Genomic DNA, 22,426 nt, shown 5'->3' with positions numbered 1-22,426 from the left:
ATGATGCAAATTAGAGTTTGGAAATTAAGAGGGGAAATTCACAGTAAAGACTATCAACCAGATGCGAAAACGTGAAAGTACTGCATCCCTAACTGCACAAAGCAAGGCTAAATGCCATGCCTTCCTTCTCTCTGGAAAGCAGCAGAAAAGAAAAACATTTCATGAGGCAAACAGATTACTCCTGGGTTATAAAAATTATATAACATATAAGAAAATTGTTCTCCTTAATTATGGTCAGGAGCTGGGCTGATTTAAGTTTCCAGATACAATGTTCTTTCTGCATGTTCTCAGGCAGAAGAAAGATCAGAGATGATGCAGAATGGATGGTAGTTAGAATTTTAAGAGCTCAGAATTTACTTTTAAACTGTCACTGCTTACATAGATGGGGCTTTTCTTTTCCTAGCAAGATTGTCTCTCTATGTGTATATGTATGTGTGTATATCTATATATGTGTATGCATAGGTATGTATGTGCATGTGTGTATGTATATGTATGTGTGTATATGTATGAGAGTTTATGTATGTGTGTGTATATGTATGTGTATATATGTATATGACTTGATCTATTCTCTTGTTAAAAATGACTCTGTGCTTTTGTACCCAATGATTTCCCTCACTACTCAACTTCCTTAACCCCCAGAGACCATGACAGAGTAGCCTTTCCCTCCTGCATTGTTTGGAAAGTGTCCTAACTCTACACTCTGCTTTCTTGCTTTGTGTCCTGCTTATTCACTCACATGCCTTATCTGCTCCTATTTATCCTCCTTATCTCTTAATATGGGAGAATTTTCCCTCTTTCTCGTCCCATGCCTTTTTGCTTATCCTATGGCTTCAGTTCCTCACAATAGAATAACTTCAAGATTTATACCTTAACAACTTGGATATAAATCTCTAGCCCAGGAATTTTCTGCATGACATTTTTCTGTGCTGGTGAACAGGCTTTTTAACTGAACATGTCTAAAAACAGCTCCCACAATTCCTCCCTCCAGACCTGTGTCTTTCAATTTAAGACATTTGACTTTCCCAGTTGTCCACCCAAGAGCCTCCAAGTCATTCAATTTATTTGCAAATCCTCTTGACAACTCTTAAAATAGAACCAGAATCCAGCTACTTCTTACCATTCCCACCCTGATCCAAGTTGTTATTCCTCCGAGTTGTAGTTTAAGAAAATAAAATGTCCTCCTTGGAGTCATGTATTTGACACTTGGTTCCTAATTAATGTGGCTATTTGTGGGATTGTGGAACCCTTAGGAGATGGAGCCTTGATGGAAAGAAGAATAAAACTGGGGTGAACCTTGCAGTCCTATAGCCTCACCTCAGCACCTGTTTCCTCTTTGTATATATTTCCTGTGTGAAGTTGAGAAGTCTTCCAACTTTCTGCTTTGGGTGTCTGATGCCACACCTTCCCATCATAATGAACGTTTATAAGCTAAAAAAAAATCTCTTTCTTCCTTAAATTGCTTTTAGTCATGGGATTTTACTGTAGCCACAGGAAAGTAACTAATATACCCATATTATCTTTAAGCCTATTTTATATTTTAACATTTAGATAAACCTGTTAAAAGAAATAGTTCAAGTCAGTTACTCCCATGATCAGTACTCACAGATGTTCCCATTGCACTCAGAATAGAAGATAATGTCTTTAAAATAACCTATAAATCCCTTCAGTATGACTCACACAATAAGTGATTAACTGCCCAAAGAAATATCTGGCCCCTAGCCCTCAATTCTTACAAGTTAAACCTCTAAGCTTTAGGATGCCCTGCCCTGTAAAGGTACAGCTATTTACCTGAAGCCCTATGCTATATTGTACTAACTATGATCTATGTTTAGTTGTGATGGGAACCCTGGACTACCCGCTGTCAGCTCCACCTCTGCAAAGGACAGAAACTAAAGTCAGTCATACAGTGAGCTATCATGTCTACAGGGCAAAACTCCAATAAAATATCCGAGCACAACAATTTAAGTTAGTCTTATTGGTTGGGAGTACTCCGTGAGTGTCACAGGCATTGTTGCGGGAAGGAATAAGTACTATCCATAGTACTACTAGGAAAGTGAGGTTCAAAGCCTTGTACCTATATATTTTTCCCGATACTAATTTTAATCTTCTATTGTTATGGTAAAGTATAACCATGAATATAGTGGCTGTGTTGAGTTCTGAGAGTCACTTAGTGGATAACTAGAACTGAGGGGACCATCTGAACTTGGTGTGCTCCCCTTATCCTCTTCATACCATATGTTGCGATTCCACCACCCATTCATTCTATTCTTACATTTTTGGCAGCTTTGACATTTCTCCTTTAGAGATTTTTTCCTTCTATCTACAGGACTCCCCACCACCACCACCATGACCACCCCTGCCCAAATCCACACACTCACTTTTCACTTGCTTTGGGCACTTGTTCAAATTCTATCTTTTCAGTGAGGTCTTCTCTGGATATACTCTTAAAAATTATAGCTGTTCACCAATCATGTGCTTACCTACTTGAAGTATTATGTATTTCTTTCATCATTTTGTTATCTGTCTGCCCTCATTAGAATGAAATACTCAAGAAAATTGTGTGTTTACTACTCTTTCCCCAATGGAAGAAAACTGTGTAATACAAGATAAACATGCACTGAATGCCTGCTGAATGAAGGGATGAACTTAAAGTTAAAGGTCTACTTAGTGAAAAAACACACTGTACCAAAGCAAGAATGAACATTTACTGATGAAATAAATAACTTCATAAAACTAATGTAATATGTTATACAATGCACATTAATACCACATGAGACTGTTTTTCAGTCTCCCAGATTATTCACCAAATCAAATGAAATGTCATGAGATAAATCAGAGGAAGTATTTAACACATATCAACCCAGAACCAAGAAGTGATGAACAAGGAGTTGGGAGCGGAAGGCCTTGGAGAGCAGCTGCTCATGTAGAAGGCTCAGAAGAAGATAACTAAGCCTGTCCCACTCTCACTGAAACTCATTTTTATCCCTTGGGTAAAGTTGGGATGTGAAAAAGCATGATCTTCCCAGTGCATTGCCCAGCTCTGGTAGCAAAGAGAGTTTCTGCTCAGCTAAATGGGGCAGAGTCATGAAGTCTTGCCAGGGTTAATAGAATGGGGCTAGACTGAAGTGAAAAAGAAAAAAAACAAAAACAAAAAAACATGGGTCTGGTGATATCACTAAAGGCCAATATCACTCTGTAGTTCTGCAGTTGGCAACCACCAAAGAAAGTTCCTCACTTCTAGTCCAGATTTTTAGTGGAAAAGGCTAGCACACACCAAAAACAACAAGATTTAATCAGAATTCAAAAACCCTCTAGTATATTTATATTTTAACTCAACTGATAAATCAACTAGGAATCTCAAACAAGAGCTACACCCATCCCCAGCTTTTGGGAGATGATACTACTTGTTAAATTGAGATGATCATTCTACTTATAGTAACACAGGTATGGGAACATATGAAGAAAAAGTACATTTAGAGAAGGATATTCAACGGAACTGATGGGCAAGGCATGGGGGGGGATGATAAAGACTGGTAGAGGAGAGGCTCATGGTTCCAGTATGTGTGTATAGCAGACATTGGAAAACCCACTACAGCAAGAGTCACATCTGTGTAGAAAGAATATACTGGGTGAAAGCGTGAGACCTCACTCTAGTCAAGGTAACCTAGGACCACACAGAAGATGGGACTGGATACATGTTACAGAGAATTTTCTTCTTTATGGTGAGAAATTTGTGTTGGAGTTCTCCAGAGAAATGCTACAAAACAGACTGACTGCTGATGAAGGATAGATTTTCATGGTTACATAAGCCAAGTCATGGAGGAGAATCAATAGAATTCCTCAGAAGTGCTAAGTCCAAATACCCAAGAACCAAGAGAGCTGACAGTACACATCCAAGTCTTGAAGCAGCGAGGCAGGAATAGGTGCATCCTACTTGTGGGAAGGTTAGCCTTTTTTTTTTTTTTTTTTTCTGCTCAGGCCTTCAACTTACTACATGATGAGAGAACGTAACATTAGAGAAAGCAACCTTCTTTTCAAATTTAGGTATACTCAAATAATACTCAACTCAAAACTCTGTGGATACCAAATCTCTATGAGATTATTCAGAATTTGAATCTAAGATATTTTTGGTTAAAAAAGGAAAGAAATGATAAGGAGACTATGGATGAAGAGCCCAGCAGAATATTCCCTGTACCTGATAATCTGGCTGATTTGTCTTCCAGTAAACAACAGAATCTTTTTTTGTTATTTTCCTGATTAACAATCCATTCATTCAACCAATATTTCTTTTATTCTAGACTTGATGTCAGATTCTGAGAATGCAGCAAGTAACCCTACAGATAAAATCACACATGGGTGGGAGAGACAGGCAACACAAAATTAAACAAGGGAAGCTTCTCAGAGCAAAGGAAGAGGATCTTATAAACAAGTTATGATGAAGATTTAATGTTTGAGAAATCTCACAGGTGCTGACGTTATGCAATGGTCACTTCAGGAGCAATCATAGTTGCTTCAGAGCTAGCCAAGTTATAAACGCTGTGGAATTCTGAAAGCTGTGTGAATCACTGACCATTTAGAGCCCATTGGGAATCTAAACGTATAGTTAACAAGCTATACATTCTATACCTACACCCTATGATTGTCAAAGCTTCCATCACATTCGAATTAAGAGAAACATCATGGAGGGGAAACAAACACACAAACAAACAATCGGCCTGGAATCCCTTGTCTAAGAGCATCTCAGGACCCATGTCTCCTGGGAATCTCTTCTCTATGAGTACTCTAGGACCTCTGCTAGAACCTGTCCTTTTCCACTTGGATGGCCAACTCTCTTTGTCTTCTGCTCTACCCTTTGGGCTTGTTTCCTGACCCCACTTGTTTGTGGCCCACACCAGAAGGATGCACAATCTTGAGGTACCTGCTTTGGAAGTTCTCACCTTATTGCCCTCCCAGAGCCAGTTAGTGTTCCCTCTGCCCTGTTTCATGAAGCACCTAGTGCCGCCTCCATACGAAGACCATCAGCACCACCTCTCTGAGGAGGATATACTCCAACTAGGGGAACACAAAACACAGAGTTCGTTTGACTTCATTCCCCTAAGATCAGCGTTCTGTTGAGAAAACATTTTGGTTTAGTTCCTCATGAAAGCATGGCAGACTTCCTCTGGCAACTGTGGATACAATATGACCAACTCATGTTCCTGCTGTCACAACCTTAATTGAAGTGTCTCCCTGCCATGCCTTCCTTGCTATGATGGATGGTATTCACTCAGCCAAAATAAATTGTTTCTTCTTTAAGATTCTTTTGCTATGTATTTTTTGTCATGCTTATGAAAATAGAGTAACATACATATATAGCTGGGAGCAAAAGGTGTGCTTTTTTTTTTCTCACTCAGCCATGCTTAGGAGTTGGTAGCATACCTTTAGATACTCAGCTAGGAAACTTCTGAACATATATCATTTTAAACACTCAACTGATCATTTTGGAAAATCTGCTAATGGATCTACTATCGCGCATATGGGGCTTTTGACTAGGAATTCAGTACCAACAATGAAATCCCCTGTGTAGACTGGCCTCACACCGGTCAGATAGTAGTTACCCTGTAACAATCATGCGTGCCACTATTACAGCAGTGGATACATCTTGCATACCAGGTTAGTATTGTAGCATGCATGGTCCAGCGTGGGTTAGAACACTGATGTCATTTTTTCTCCAGTAACCTAAATGGCATCTTCTGGCACTATGAAAGCTATTCATTAGGATAGAGTAGAGGCTTCCTGGTTTATTTGAGATTGATTTCTCTGTTTCCTGCACCCAAAATGCATTATGATGGTTTGAATGAGAATGGCCTCAGTAGACTCATCTATTTGAATGCTTAGTCCTTAGGTAGCCACACTATCTGAGAAGGATTAAGAGGTGTGGCCTTGTTGGAATAGATGTGGCCTTGTTGGAAGAAATGTGTCACTAGCATGGGCTTTGAGGTCTCAAATAGCCTGTGCCAAGCCTAGAGTGATGTAGAACTCTCAGCTACTTGTGTCTATACCACGTCTGCTTGTGTGCTGCCATGTTCCTTACCATGTCAATAATGCACTAAACTTCTGAAATCTCAAGCTAGACCTAACTAAATGTTTTCTTTTGTAAGAGTTGCTGTGGTCATAGAGTCTCTTCACAGAATAGAATGGTGACTAAATCTGGTGTCTTCAACAATAGGGCCATGCAGTTATGGTGGGTTACCAAAGGCAATGGCAATAACCTAAATTGTTTTGGAGACATTTGGGAACTATCTGACTTGTCTTACATTATGAGTTTTATTTATTTAATAGCCCATGTCTTTTGGGGAGCAGTGCTGTCTACCTCTGCTGGATAATTCTTTTTGAATTCTTTATTTTATAAAGTTATATTTTGAAATTAGCTTACTAAATACTCAGTTTTTGTAATTTTTATGCCACTTTAGTTTGGGTTAATAACCCACCACTCCCTCCTTCCCTTCATGAACCTCACTTAATTCTTTAACCCCAGGGTACTTCCTCTTGTTTCATATCAAATTCATTCTGTCATTCCTCCAATGACATTTTAATCAGGATGTAAGATAGACTTCTCTGGGGCTACTCATAAAACTTGCTTTTGGTTAACTCTTTACTCCCACACTTTGGTTTTCCCTGTATTTCTTCGTGTTAAGCATGTCAATCCCCATTTTTGCATCTCTCTGCTTTCCTTTTGCCTGTAATCTACTGCATCCCCTCCATTAACATGACCCCTTTCCAAAGGCCCTTTCCTGGCTTCTGAAACTTGTGCTTCAAGTTAAGCACATACAGGGAGAACACATGGAATTTGCCTTTCTGCCCCTGAGATACCTTACTCAGTATGCTTTTTTTTTCCTGTTTCATCCATTTACATGCAAATTTAATGATTTAATTTTTCTCTACAGTTGAGTAATATTTCATTGCATATATGTGCCTCGTTTCTCTTATTCATTCATCTGTGGATGGACATACAGGTTGATTCATTTCCTAGGTATTGTAAGAGAACTGGCAATGAAATCAGCTGTTGTTATTTTTATAAATGGCAATGCTCTCAGATTTGCTTCTCAATATTTATGTTTATACCCATAAGCTGGGGTCATTTTCAGTCTTGGTTAATGAGCTTCTTTTTTGCAGAGAGCAGTAGTCAGTGAAGAGATAGATAACTGCTGAAAGTTCTGGGAATAAGAGACTAGATGTTTAGCCTTAAATGGCACAGCTTTATCAACCTCTAACCCTGCCAAGTCCCAGAGAACATTGTGGAAGAGTAGGCAGAAAGAACAGAAAAGGCAGAGGATGGGGAGGAGTGCCGTGAAATACTTCTAGACATGGCAGTGCTGTTGTGCTCATTAACTTACAGCAGCCATGGCTATCTGCACAAGACCGGTGTAAGATCAAGCCAGTCCAACCTCCAGCATATGTGGAGGAGGAGCTCTCAAGACCCTTCTCCTTACTGAGGAGAACGTATGGACAGTTCATAACTGCTGGGAGATGTAGGATTACTGTTTTATGAAGGTTCTACCACTAGAACCATGATCCAGTATGGCCCCACACACTAGTAATACCATATGGATACCACAAATTGGATAAAGTGATTATAGAAGAAGAGGAGACAGGGAAAAAGGAGGAGGAAGAGATGAAATTGGGAAGGGGGCATGTTGAAAGAAATACGGAGGGAGTTGGAGGGAAATTTAGGGATTGGATATGATAATATTGCATTGTGTGTATGGTGTGTGTGTGTGTGTGTGTTGTGTAATTTTCAAGAATCAAAAAATTCTAAAAATTAAAGTTAAAATAATAAAACATCTAACTGGGTTAGGCTATAATAAACCTGCTATAGCATCTGGGCTTTTCAGAAACCCAGGAATATGCTGGACATGATCTGTTACTTTTTTCTCACTATGAAAATTTCTTGTTGACACAATCAGGTTAACTCTATACATTCTAGGGGAAAAAAAAAAAAAAAAAAAAAAAAAAAAAAAAAAACCTCCTGCTAGCTTCATTCCAAGGAATGGGAGGGCTTCCTTTTCTTTATAAAATAGCAATAGTGCACTCTACCGACAATCGCAAGCACTGCAAGAAAATTCAGAAGGGCTTTTTGGGGGGTGGAGGTAGGGGGGAAAGCTGGATGGATAAAATCATTTGGCTTATGGCTGCTCCTTTGTTAGGAAAATCGGGTTTCAAAATATCTGTTGTTTTCTGAGGAACGACAATCTCCATATAACAACGACCTCCATATGAGAAAATATGGTTTGTGTAACTCAGTGTTATTTTTACGTCTTGAACCTCTGATATTTTCATCATGCGACATGAGCAAAGCAACTTCTACCCCCAGAAAATCACAGTGGAAATTTCAAAACAAATTGAATTTTCATGTCTCATTATTTCAAGCTGCAATCACGCTAGAAATTTAGGGCATTTCTTATTTAAAGCTACACTGCCGAACTGTATTTCTTTCTGAACTTCCCTAGGCAATAAGCATGGTGTTCAGCTCTTTTACTATGTCTTTCTGATTCTCCACCAACAGCCTGTTCCAGTTTCAAGTCACACACATTCTGAGCCCCATCCATCTCAGTGCCATCTACATCCCTCCTGAAATATTGTAAGAGGTACACAGCCAGAGGCTTAGAGAAATGAGCACAGGCCCCAGGACTGACCCAAATTAGACTGGCCTAAAATAAATCATGTCAGCATGTTTTAATATTACTCTTGTACAGGCAGCATTTTTCTGGGCTATTGTTTTTCAGACATGGCCGTAGCTACTTTTAGAGTAGGTATGAGTGTGCCAAGCATCCAATGGAAAGAGCAAGCCACAGGAATGCACAGGGAAAGGTAAGTGATAAAGGGGTAACAGGAAGACCATGGTAAGTTCAATTTTATTACGAAATGATGTTCCTCCTCCCCATTACATCAGCCCTGTAATGTTATGGAAATCAGAATGGATTGCCTTCCTGGTACCTTCTACATGCCCTCAATGTGGATGTTTTTGTCTCACAAGGGTTTGTTCCTCTTTGTGTGTAGTCTAGGAAGCCACATGGGGATCAGAAAAAAGGGGAGGCTGAGCCTGAGAGCAAATCCTGTGAGGCTATCATGTCTTCCTTATGACAGAACCCTGGGAAGGGTATTCAGAGAGGAAAGTGCTTCTTCCCACAGCTCTTGAGAATCTTTATTTCCATATCAAGGAAAACAGTCAACAAATTACCCAGACTCAAGCATATCTGAAAAAATTTCTGAGCTGGGTGAAGTGTACCCTGATCTTACTCTGCCTTTTATCAGTCCCTTTTGTCTCTTTTTGTACAGTCAGTGAGGGGCACAGTCAGAGATGGGGAACACATCTCTGTGAGGAGCACAGTCAGTGAGGAACACAGTCAGTGAGGAGCACAGTCAGTGAGGAGGAGCACAGTCAGTGAGGAGTACTGTACATGTTCATCACCTTAGGCCTGACAGTTCCTATAGACTTCACACTTCTTTCCCTCTGTTCTTGTTTTGGGGCAAGCCAGGTCTCCTTCCTGTTTCCATCTACCTTCTAGAAACTCTGTAGTTGTGCTTAGATGACACACATAGTGTGTCAGAAGCCTGCGGTAAGTCTCCAGTCTGACAATACCATCAGACACTAAGGAAAGCTGGCAGGAGAGACACTCAAGCTGCTGGGAGTTCTGCTGTCTTTCATTTCCTCTCTCTCAAGTACTTTTATTCTAGGCACTAAGAGCACAGTGTTGATAATATATCCCATCATATTACAACCATTTGAAGAACAAATTAGCCTGTATTTTAATGTGATCAAATGGGAACCCACGTGTGAAGTGAAAAGACACAAGGGAAAAAGTAGCATTTTCTAGAGCTCTACTCCAATAGGACAAGCAATGAATTTGTAAATATTAATGAGGGAAAAATAGCAATGAGCTGAGGGTTGTGTGAGATCCAGTTTGCAGGTGTTTTTATTTTCTGTCCATCTTTCTTTCTTTTTTCTTGTAACTTTTTTTTTTTTGAGACATGGTTTTCTGTATTGTTTTAGAACTTGTCCTGGAACTAGTTCTGTAGACCAGGTTGGTCTTGAACTCATGGAGATCTGCCTGCCTCTGTTTCCTAATTGCTGTGATTAAAGGTGTGTACCACCAATGCCTGGCTTTTCTGTCCATCTTTTAAAGAGGGTTCTTGCATATTTCTTTCCAAAATTTCAAGTTGAGGCAGACTCAGTGACTGAAGTTTGTAATTCCAGTATCTAAGAGACAGGAAGTTTTCACCATAAGTTCCAGCTCTAATTGGACTATAGTGTAAAAGGCTCTGTGTATTTGCCAACAATAAATAATAAGTATACTACACAGCATTGGAAAAAGGGCCTTGTTGTCCCTCAGAAATATTTAAGAGTGAGCCCAGCCTTGGCAAATGCATGACGGGATGCTGTGATGTTGACTTGGGTCCATTTTCCAAATGGGGACACTGCAAAGATAATCAGATAACCTGAATGCCTAATATGGAAGAAAATGGGGAGCTGGGGGTACTGTGAGCGGGGGAGAAGAGGTTCTGTGTTTTTGGTACATTTTATGCTCCCCACCTTCTGACTGGATGCTCTCAATTAAGAATTCACTTTTATTGAGAACTTCTAAAGTACAAATGTTTTGCAAGATTACAAAATAGAAAAATCTCTAATATTCATCCTCATGGTAATGACAACATAATTTTGATTTAAAAAAAATGCACACAATGAACTAACTTAGATGGAAAAAGATCAACCCATGCTGTGAGAGAGAGGGGAAAGCCTAGGGTAGGTCAGCTAGGCAGTGGGGATGATTGTGCCTCTTCTGGATGAAATGCTGAGCAAAGGCAGAGGATGTGGAGCAGGGAAAGGGGCAGAGGGTCCAAATGTACAATAAAAGCCAACCGGGCCCTCATGCTTAAAATATTTACTACTTAAAAAAAATGTACTAGTTACAGGAAAAGTTTGCTCTCCTTTGGGTTAGACTTTCACTTTACATCTATGTCAGTTCCTTCTGCCATCATTAGTACAATCAAATTGCCTTAAAACTAGGTATCTGTGGCACCTTAGCAGTCTAGATATGTCATGTGCTTTTTCAAACTGAATCTCTATATTTTTTGTTTAATCTTGACTCATGTTTGTGTTTTCTATCTGCCTCGGAGTTCACTGTGTTGTAATAGAAATGGTTAATGCTCAGCCTCTTAGGAATGAATGACTGCTCTCTTAGTGGTTATTTTGTAGTCCCTAATACAATAGATTTTTACACTTCTACTGTTTTCTAAGAATTCAAAGCTAAAAGAAGGATCACCACTGCAACTTGGTATACTTTTCACCATTTTCAAACACTTGTTTCCAATTTCTTTTCAGTTTATACATGAGTTTGCATATTTACTGATTTATCATCCTTCCCTGGTCAACTCTGGTTAGAAATAGTGCCTAGTCTCCATGGGAACATAACACTCCCTTACAGATGATGAAGGCCCTGGGCTGAAGGCCGCAGTGGCATTTGCCCAGATTAGGAAGAAGGTGGCAGCTTCCCCTGTTCCCAGACTGTAGGGCTCTGAATATCACATGGAACCCGCATGGACTGTGAAATGCTGTAATGTGTCATTACCTTTTACTCATGAGAATAATCTCTTATGAGTATCAGCTGGTGGGCTTACATCTTCCCTCACCCCAAGACTGACAAACAGATGCTATCCTGGGAAGAGTACCTGAATTTAGTGAGTGTCTACTGTGTGTTAGGTATCCAATACATCATTCAAGATCAGTAACTCAGTTCTCAAACTGGCAGAGTTGGAATACGACTTCTGGTCTGCTTAATGCCAAAATTGATCTACTTCGAACTACATATGAAACAGAATGATGTCTTTCAAAATGAATAGAAAGGACAAAGTCAAACAGACATGTCTTCACACGGTCATTGTCCTTCCTCACACCTTTTATCTCGGGAGGAAATGTTATAATAAGAAAAGTCTGGACTTAACCAGGCGCCAATTATTTTTATAAAAAATGAAGGTAGAAGCCAAGTTGAAGAGGAACCAATAGAGTCTTGGTCTTCCTCCCTTAACTCCCTCTTCAACAGTTAAAGTCTATCTCCTAAATAAGAGCAATAGTTGGATTGAAAGAAGGGAAGCTCTGTTGAAATAGGGAGCGGTGCAATGAAGGGGGCGTCAGGAAGGTATGTCAGAGCACAGCATATTCATCATGATTCAAAGTCTTGATTGATTCATGGGGACAGGGACAAGTTTAACTTAGCTTTCCTCTCTTCAAATCCACAAAGTTTAGTCAAGTGTTCTTTAAGGTCCCATTTCTTAGAAGAGTGTGATCTAGGATTATAGGTGTTAGTCCAAGAGCTTGTCTACACAAGACATCCCCCAAATCACAAAACCTTGCTTACCAAGGCAAAGTGAAAAATTACCCCAGACCTCATTCAAATATCATGTGAAGAAGGGGATCCACAGACACAGCTGAGGATGAGGCTAGAGGCTGACTGGCCACAAGGGAGGTGAGCTCCAAGCACTATTTTCAGTTGAAACAACTCAACTCTCACTTGAAAAAAAAAAAGTGTTCCTGTTGTCACATCCCTTAAGAAACACTGTCCTAGAATGCACCTGTATCTGAATATTGACACATACTCTCTGAAAACTTACATAAGAGTTCATGGTAGCACTAGCTACCCAATGACAAACACAGAGAAACAATGCATCTACTCTAATCCTGATTTACAGGCACAAACCACCCTCACAACCACCACCAAGAGTCAGGGGGAGCATGGGAAGAAAGTGAGGGGATGTGGGGAGGCTGAGGGAGAAGGCTTCTGACCAATGCAGTCAGAATGGAGGTGGTGAGGAATGGTCAGCATGTGCTCCACCCCAGTGTGTGAAGCTGACCTCTCCTAAACAGGTGGTGAGACTCTTCCTGATCCCCACTTCTAAGGCAACATGGGGTAGACTGTCCTTGGTTCCCTAAGCATCCACAAAAGTCCATTCCTCTCCTGCACCAGCCCTTTATTATATAAACCATCTGTGTAAAACACGTTGCTCTCCAGAGAGGAGCCACATTATTGCAAATTGCTTTATTAATAAAATTAGCTGGTAAATCAGAACAGCAGCTACTCTACTAAAATAGACCTTTAGAATGGGGAAACGAAGCCATTGGGGACAGCATGTACATGAAAAAAAGAAAAATCCTCACCCTCAGAAGTTCAAGTTTTGACATTAGCTAGGACAAGCATCCTTTACAGGTGAAGCTTTTGGTATGCTTGTCCTGCTACGTGGATTTTACTCAGTCTCCAGGCTCTGGAGGAAGAAAGTACCATGCAGATGCTCAGATTCCACAGCACAGCTTACAGAAGGTGGGACCAATTGCTTAAAAACAAATAATATTTACCTCCTCAGAGAAAGTGATGAATATACATTCAACCTCATACCAAGAAAAACAAACAAAAACAAACAAACAAACAAACCAAGCTATTTCCCTTTCATTACCAAATAATGGTATTGGAAGGCTAGTGTAGAGCAGAGGATTATTCTTGGATTATGTTGATAAAAAGCACTGTCTTTTCAAGAACAGGGACAAGCAAACATGATTTAGGCTTAAAAGAAGATAACAATACAGTGGAAGCCTGGGCAGCATTAAAAAACATTCTGCTCAACTTGATAAATTGCCCTGAGGAGAATCAAGCCCACATTCTTCCTTTCAAGCTGCTTAATCACCTACTTCCTCAGAGCCAAACCTATTTGTACTGGCAGCTTGTGGCCTTCCTTTCAGAAGGGAGCTCAGTACCTTCCACAGGTGTGCTTGATTCTTTTGTGTAACCCTTTGAGCAAAGAGAAGGATAACTTAAAGCAAAAGCAAGCAAACAAAAGATCTTGAGAAGAAGGCTAGCTCCTTTTGTTTTTCTCTCCCTAACACCTTGTCTTGATATTTCAATCTTTATTCTTTAATGGCACAAACCTTTGGTGTCACTACAGCTTCTAGTTAGATCTTTTTGCAGTCAACAGTACCTGTATGCCATGCCTGTCTTCACCTTGGTGGTTTCCTGCAACGAAACTCCATGGACACGTAAAAATTTCTCCAGGCATTTCCATGTTGTAGTCTCGCTTGCTCTGCCAGGCCCGCAGGCTCCCTGTGGCCGAGTCTTGGTCACTGTCAGATGCCTTCGGCATTTTAGGGCTGATTCACTGGATTTGGGCAGAGCCAGTTTAGGGCTGGGGATGTCTGCACAAGCGGGTTTATAAAGGTGCATGGTTCAAAAACCCAAAGAGACAAAGCAACTCTTGGAGCACTTAGCTTTAAGACTGGCTGAGACTAACTGGGGCTATCTGGATTTGGTATGTCCCTAAAAGGAACCAGCTTGCTTTTATTTTAGATCTCCCTATTATTTTAATCTGAGCAGGCTCCCAAATATCCCAGCAGAGTTCTTGGTTGTGTGTCTCTGCCTAGGCTTGGACAGAAAAGAGCCTAATGAGAGCCAACTGTCTTTCTCTTCTCTTTAAAAGTCTCAAGAGTCATATGTAAGACAACTATGTATTGGCTCAAGGGAAAATGTGGGCATATTTTCCCATGTCTTCTATTTAGGTAAAAGAAATATTTTAGTAGGACACCAGCCAGATCTGTTAGTATAAAACCTTGGGAAAGTTTCATAAATATATCTGTAGACATCTCTAAATTATCAAATATTTCATAAACAAATGATCTTTATACTAATGGCAGGATTCATTTGGGGGAAATACCCATTAGCTGCTTTTTTAGTTCTTTCTGTCATATGATAAGAAAAAGAAATGGAGTAGGTATAAGAAACAGAAAACCTATCCAAATATGGACAAATGGGTGTTTCAAAAATCCTAGGAGGAAGGACTTCAACAAATGGAGCAAGTAGACATTTATAAGGTAGCAAAACAAAACCAGAAAAAGAATGTAAATGGATCTGGGTTAGGGAGATGCTCAGCTATTGAGAAAGCATCCCTTACAGGGACTCAGGTTTTGCTGCTAGTACCACATTGGGAGGTTCACAATCACATGAAAACTTAGCTCCAGGGATCTGATATCTACTTTTGGATGCAGCAGGCCTATGCATTACTATGCACACTGATACATACAGATAATAATTTAAAAAGCAAACGTGAGTGAGTCCTGGACTTGAGACTTACATTTATATATATATATATATATATATATATATATATATATATATATATATATATGTTAACTCAGAATGAATCATCAACCAAAGTATATTTGAAAGTGCAAAAGCAAGATAAAAATGTATTTTTACATTTATTTGTTTATTTATTTAGTGTGCCTCTGTGTGTGTGTGTGTGTGTGTGTGTGTGTGTGTGTGTATGTGTGTGTGTGTGTGCCTGTGAGCAGCTTGCAGAGGACAGCTCTCTCCAGCATGGGGCTATAGGCAGCAAACTCAGTTCTCATGTTTAGGCAGCAAGCACCTTTACTTGTTAAGCCATCTTTTCTGGCCCAACAGGAGAAAAAAATTAGTTGAGTGAATGATTCTTAGATTTGGTGCCAAAATCACAATCTAAGGAAGGAGGTTAGTACACACTTGATCTCATCAGCATGAAAAATATTTGCTCTGAGCCTGAAAGGTCCCTCAGAAGTTGGGGCATGTTTGTAAGCCTGATGGCCTGAGTTTACCTGAGTTTAATTCCCTCAGACAGCACCGAGTGGAAGGAGAGAACCTACCCCACAAAATTCCTCTGCCCTCTGCACTTGGACAGTGGTACAGTCCACACTGTGTTATACCCATACCACTGCACACTGCATGCTGCATGTCACAGAGCACCACTACAAGCAAGGAAAGAATCAACTCTAAGCCTTCTTTCTTTGACTCTGTGTCCCTCCTATGGTGTCCAGAACTCTTAGCTCTGCTTTCCCTGGGTTGGGGTCCTACATCTACAATCCCTTCACTGAAAGGCAGGTATCTCAAAGGCTTCCAGTTCTCAGCTACTGTCAACAGCTGTCCAAGATAGGAAAGAATTCAGTCAATTCTCCTTGCTCTGAACTTGCTGGCATATCATCATGCCTTTACCCAAGTTGGATTTTGCTTCCATGAATGTAGGAAATAGAGTTGTGGATTTCTATAGGAATCACAGAGTTCAGTTTGAGAGTGTTAGGAATCTCTTTCACATGTGTCCATCTTCACTCTGTCTAGTCCATCAGCACTTCAAGGGAAGAATGACTTCTGATACAACTTCCATAATAATTGGCATGTTTTGACACAATCAGTATTTCATAGTTAACAATAGTATGCTTCGCTTAATTGTGAATCTACTCATCCTAGCCCTTTCTTGTCTTAGAATCCAAAGCTCAGGGAGAAATAAAAGATCATAAAGAAAAGACCTGAAAAACCAAGAAAGAAACCACATGGTAGGGTTTCCCAGGTGAAGAGGAATTGGGATTTCCATGTGAAGTTGTGTCTCTGCTTCTGTCACTTGCCAGCAAGCACCATTCACATCCAGCTGTGGAGCCCTGAACATCCATCAAGCTGTGGAGACTTGAACATCCAGCTGTGGAGTCCTGAACATCTTTCTGCCAGAGTGGGAATACAGAGGCAGCAAAGTCTCCCTTAAGGAAGAATCAGAGGGGAAATGGGGGAGATGGTAGTTACCAGAACAATGAGGCCAGTACCTCTTTTCTTTCTTTGTCCCTGTGCTACATGGAATGCAACCAGAACCTGCAGTTGCCTGCTCTCACTCTCCCTTCCACCTGACTGGCAGCCACCTCATCTGGAATCCACACTAAGGTGATGGGAGATGTCATTCTGTATGTTTCTCATACTGGTTAATGAATAAAGCACTGTTGGCCAATAGGAAAGGAAGATAGGAGGGACTAGGAGACAAGGAGGAAAGAGGAAGTAGTAAGGAGGAGCCAAGATGGAGAGACTGGGGAGACGAGATGCTGGCCCCTTTCTCCAGTAAGAAGACCACGTAAGACCACGTGGAAATACATAGAAATGGGTTAATACTTAAGACAGAGCTAGCCTATAAGAAACAAGTAACTGGCCAACAGAATTATATCTAATAAAGAGTCTCGGTGTGTTATTTGGGGCTGGTGCAGTGGCGGGACCAGACCAGCGACAGGGCCTCTAATATGGAACTTCAGAGCTGCCTGCAAAATCCAGCAAGCCCTCTACAAACGCGTGAATAGAAACAATCTTCTGGGAAGTTTAGTTCTAGGCTCAGAAGGTGAACTAACTGAAGGTTCTAACTGAGCTGAGAACAGTAAGAGACCTCACTCAGAAACCAACAAAGTACCCGAGATGGAGCACCAAGCACTATCCAGCTGGCCCCATAGCCTGACAAATTGGGCTGCAGGAAACAAGGATCCACACAACCACTCTCAACAAAGGGGAAACCAGATACCCACACCAAGAAGTACTACCAAAGACCTAATCCATATTATTTTGTGAGGCAGTGTCTCTTGTTCAACTAGAAGCCCAATAATTCTGATAGGACTGGTCAGCAAATCCTACGGATCTTCTGGTCTCCATTTCCCCAGCTTCAGGATATAGGCATCCATCACGTTTGGCTTGTTACATAGGTGTTGGGCATTCAAGCTCATTTCCTCATACTCAAGCATCAAGCACTTTATCAACCAAACCATATCCACAGTTCCCAGGCTGATCTTTAAAATGTCCTTTCACTGCATAATGCTTATAAATGCTCAGCTACTAAACATAATGTTGTTCCAAGGCAATATTACATAAACATTAATCAGCTGAAAAGCTGCAGTTCTGTTATGAATGAGAAATGAATAGTTTCCTTTGCCATCTTGCGATGGAATGCTCTATTGGGTGCTTTATAAAAATCTTAACTATTGGTAACCCAACAACATTTTGGGAAACTGGATTCTACATGCCTGCCCCCCACACAATCTCTAAAGATTCCCCCAGATAAAACCAACTGAGGCAACTCCAGGACCTGGCACTCTCCCAGACAGACTCATGTTACTACAAATAGAGCAACGACTGAGTTATTTTAGAGGTGACCTTTCTCCAACTTTTCTGGGCAGAATACAGCCAAGAATCAAATGAACAAATAAGACACAACAAATCCTGTATTTCATACCTCAATTCAGAATTAAAATGGTCCTTCTTCATCATAATTTAAACACAATTACCTTTCTTGTTTCTTAGTCCTCCCCCAAGTAAAGATGGAAAATGAGATTATAAGAGCAATTGGGGCCAGGAATACTGACAGCTGCAAGGACGGCTGACAGCAACAGGGCACTACAGAAATATGGGGGAAAGAATGCAGAAAAGCAAATCCAAAACTCAAGTGGTGAACGCTTTTACTGATTTCCAAGGCATCCTTACATCTGAACAACCCCAGGGGTTGTTCCATTTTTTTTAAAAGTAATATATTAAAATAAAATCCATGTAACATAAAATACAGAGTCTTAAAGCAAATGACTTAGTGGCAGTAGTGGGCTACCGATGTTCCATAACCACACCTCTACCTTTCAGCAAAACGCTTTCATTCATTTGAAATAAGGTGTCCCAGGCAATAACTTCTGCCTACTCCCTCAATTCCAGAAAGCCCCTCGGTCCACAATGTGCCATAATGGATTTTCATGCTTTTGATATTTTATCCAAATAGAATCATTGGTGGTATGCCAATTTTTTTCTGGCTTCTGTCACTTAACTTAATGTTCTGGAGGTTCAACCATGTTATTACCCATTCACTTATTTATGTCCCCAAATAACCTTTCATTGTATGTACTTACCATTACCACAGTTTGCTCATTCATTCCTCAGATGAGGAGCACTGGGATATTTTTCACTGAATGGCCATTTTGAACAGTCCCGCTATGAAATGTGTGAATGGCAGATACTTTAACACAAAGATATACTGCAACAGTATAGCAGAATCTTTAAAACAAAGGTATACTGCAACAGTTTTCACTATAAAAATTGTGGAACCAACCTAAGGAGTCAACAGCAGAGAAATGATGGAGGAAAATGTGGAATCCTGTTCAGACATAAAGTTTTATCATTTCCAGGAAGAGGGAAGCTACTGGGGATCATTATATTAAGCAAACTAAGCTGATCATAGGAAAACAAATACAAATACATATGATGACACAAAAGTAAAAACAAAACTGTTTATGAGGGATGATATGTTCAATATGAAATACACATAAGTACAAAACCCTAAAAATATCAATACAATAAAATTTAAAAGATCTTTTAAGAATGTATCTAGGAATGGAATTGCAGGATCCTAGGAGACATCTACATTTAACTTTTGAGAAATTGCCAAGCCGTTTTCCATGAGAAAGGAAGGTTTTTACATTCTAACTTTGCACAAGGTTCCAAATCTCACTGTATCAATGGCATAACTCATTGTATGGTCTGCATTTCAAGTGTAAGTGGGGGATATATTATTGCAGTTTTCATTTATGTTTCCATGGTTATTACTGAAGCAAACTGATTTTATTTATCTTGAATAGCGTTTTAAGAATTTTCACATTTTAATTTGTGCTTTTTTTGTTGATTTGTCAGATGTCTTTATATAATCTTAATATTAAACTCATAACATGTTTTCCTAACACCTCTTCACATCCTGTAGGTTGTCACTTTGCATTTTAAAGAGTTTCCTTATTTAATTCTTTGACATTTCATCGTGTATATAATGAAATTTGGTCCTTATACCCTAGCATCTGTCTTAACTCTCTTCTCCTGCTGGACACAGGTTCTTAGAAAGTCTCCACCTAATTTTATGCCTCTGTGTGTGTGTGTGTGAGTGTGTGAGAGGGGCGGGGGGAGGGAGAGATTGAGTTTAAATAACAGTGCCTACATGAGCATGAGTAAAAGGTTATTACTGGAGCAATGTAATGTATCAATGGGACAGGATTAAGGACAGTGACACCTCTTCCTCTGCCACCATCAACCATGAATATTCCCTCAGAAGGGGTTAGGTCACAGGAGCTCTGTTCTTTTCCTAGATCAAATGTGGGAGGACCAGACTTGTGAATGTCTAACGCAGGTTACCACAGCTACAATGAATGCATGAGCACATGGCCATAACACATCTAGAAGACAGTTTTCCACAGAAGTCTTCATGAGGTTCTAGCTCTTAAAATCTCTTTGCCCTTCTTCCACAGCACGGGACATTTTAACCCAGCACAATAGTTAATACCCCCTATGATAAACTAAAATTGTAAAATTTTTCCTTGGGTTTAAAAAATTGCATTAAAGCCTTAATACTTAGGAAAATATTGGGAAACTCACTTTGGTGAACGTTTTATTATGTTCCAATGTCAGATGAATGGAGCCTTGTTTTCTCCTCTTAGAAGCATCATCCACCACCTTCCCAAACCTAATAAGGTCAGCTTTGCTCTCAAGTGTTTCTTTTTCAGTGGCCATCCTACCTGTATCTCTTGATTTGCATGCCCACAAGTCCTTGTGCATCGCCATTAAAACCTTGTTGCAATGATGCATTTTGCATGCTATTTACCCTCATATTTTCTTCCCTCCCTGAACCCTTCTGAAATGATTCACTTTATATTTCTTTCTTAAAAAAAAAAAAGAATTATTTTTTTTATTTATTATGTTCTGCCTGCTTGTGTCCCTGCAGACCAGAAGAGGACACTGGATCTCATTACAGATGGTTGTGAATCACGATGTGTTTGCTGGGACTTGAATTCAGGACCTCTGGAAGAGCAGCCAAGGCTTTTAACCTCTTCAGCCCTTACTTCACATTTCTATAGAATTCCCTTCCCTTCATATTTCTAACATCATACCCATTTAGTACTAAAGTCTTGTGTTATTGAAAACACTCTAAGGTTGTTTGAGCAGGAGGTTTTCCAGAATAGTCCTTCTGTATCTACAACTAGACCATGACAACATTGAAATCCTTTTAGTGAATAAATCTTTTTAGTGATTTTTAGAGATGAGTTCAATATTATACATATAATAATGAAAAACATTCTGGAATGTACACCTGTTCTAGGTTTTGTTGTTATTTTGTTTTCCCCTTTCTTTTTCTTTCTTTTCTTTTTTATATTTATGAAGACAGGTATTATGGGAAATGTACTTAACTGAAAAAACTTTAAAACACATGTAAACTTAATACTCTATTACCATATCTTTTGGGTAATTCACCATCTGGAATGTAAAATACTGCAAACAATTTTAATCACTTAAAATCTGTGAAACAAGCAACTGTTATTTGGATAGTCTCATCATTCAAATTACTAAGCTTGCAGACAGAGTTGGTCTTTTAGCACATCTTGCTTGTGGATTGTTTATACCGATTAGCAGCTACTTAGCCCTAGAGGAAATTAAATAACTTAGCAGCTCTTTTGTACAGTTCATTTCATACTTAAAATTCACTGTAATCAAATGAAATGTGAATATTAAACTATAAAATGCACTTTGGGGAGGAGAACAAGAGGGATCAGGAAGACTGAGTCAAGGGAAGAATAGAGGAGAACAAGAAAAGAAATACCTTAATAGAGGGAGCCAGTATAGGTTTAAAGAGAAATCTGGCACCAGAGAAATGTTCAGAGACCACAAAGATGACCCCAATTAAGAATCTAGGCAGTAGTGGAGTGCCTTTGATGCCTTTCCCCTATAATGAGATTGATGGCTACCTTAATTGTCATCCTAGAGCCTTCATCCAGTAGCTGATGGAAGCAGAAGCAGACACTGAGCCATATTCCTGGAAACCAGTTGTAGAGAGGGAGGAGGGATGAGCAGACTGTGCTGGAGAAACCCACAGAAGTAGCTGACCTGACCTAGTGAGAGCACGGGGACCCCAGTCATAAAGTTGGGGAACCAGCATTGGACTGAACCAAGAACTCTGAATGTGGGTGTCAGTTGGGAAGCCTGGACAGTCTATGGGACCTCTAACAGTGGAACCAGTATTTATCCCTGGTGCACAAATGGATGTTAGGAGCCCATTCACCATGGAGGGCCTAGGCCCTCCCACAAATGATGTGACAGACTTTGATGATCCCCCATAGGAGGCCTTACCATCCTTGGTGAGCTGGTGGAGGGTGGGTTGCAGGGGTTGATAGGGGGCATGGGAGAATAGGAGGGAGAGGGAAAGAACAGGGGGATTAATATGTAAAATGATTGTTTCTAACTTAAAAAAAAGACAAGGGAAAATGTACTTTGGGCTTGTATTTTGCTTGTTTTTTAGTAAAGAATTTTAAATGAAAGATGTTTATACTAAAACAAGGTCCCTTGAACATAAACTTGTCTTAATTATTCTTAGAGTCCTTACACTCTCCTTAACACTCTACACTCTACACACTCTACACACACACACACACACACACACACACACACACACACACACACACACATTAATTGAAGGTAGTAACACAGAGAAGGAATGACTAATGCAAAACCACACTGTGTCCTGCTTCTGGCAACTGAATGGCTGGTTTGACTGCCATCAAGTA

At 40.0% G+C, this 22,426-nt stretch overlaps 1 protein-coding gene across 2 annotated transcripts in view; it reads right to left on the bottom strand.

Annotated features, from left to right (window-relative positions):
• The window catches only part of Kcnab1 (potassium voltage-gated channel subfamily A regulatory beta subunit 1), a 387,027-nt gene that overhangs the window by 354,235 nt on the left and 10,366 nt on the right, over window positions 1-22,426 (bottom strand). The window contains exon 1 of one of the 2 annotated variants that reach the window (XM_051198956.1): window positions 14,005-14,246. The exons of the other annotated variant lie outside the window; for it this stretch is intronic. Within the exon in view, the coding sequence (XP_051054913.1) occupies window positions 14,005-14,246 (242 nt within the window). Of the gene's footprint in view, window positions 1-14,004; window positions 14,247-22,426 lie in introns of those variants that run through there. 2 annotated transcript variants of the gene reach the window in all.

Source organism: Phodopus roborovskii, unplaced genomic scaffold (assembly GCF_943737965.1).
Source record: "Phodopus roborovskii unplaced genomic scaffold, PHOROB, whole genome shotgun sequence".
Taxonomy (NCBI): domain Eukaryota; kingdom Metazoa; phylum Chordata; class Mammalia; order Rodentia; family Cricetidae; genus Phodopus; species Phodopus roborovskii.
The sequence above is the reverse complement of the archived record's forward strand: the minus strand, read 5'-3'. Positions and strand labels throughout refer to the sequence as shown.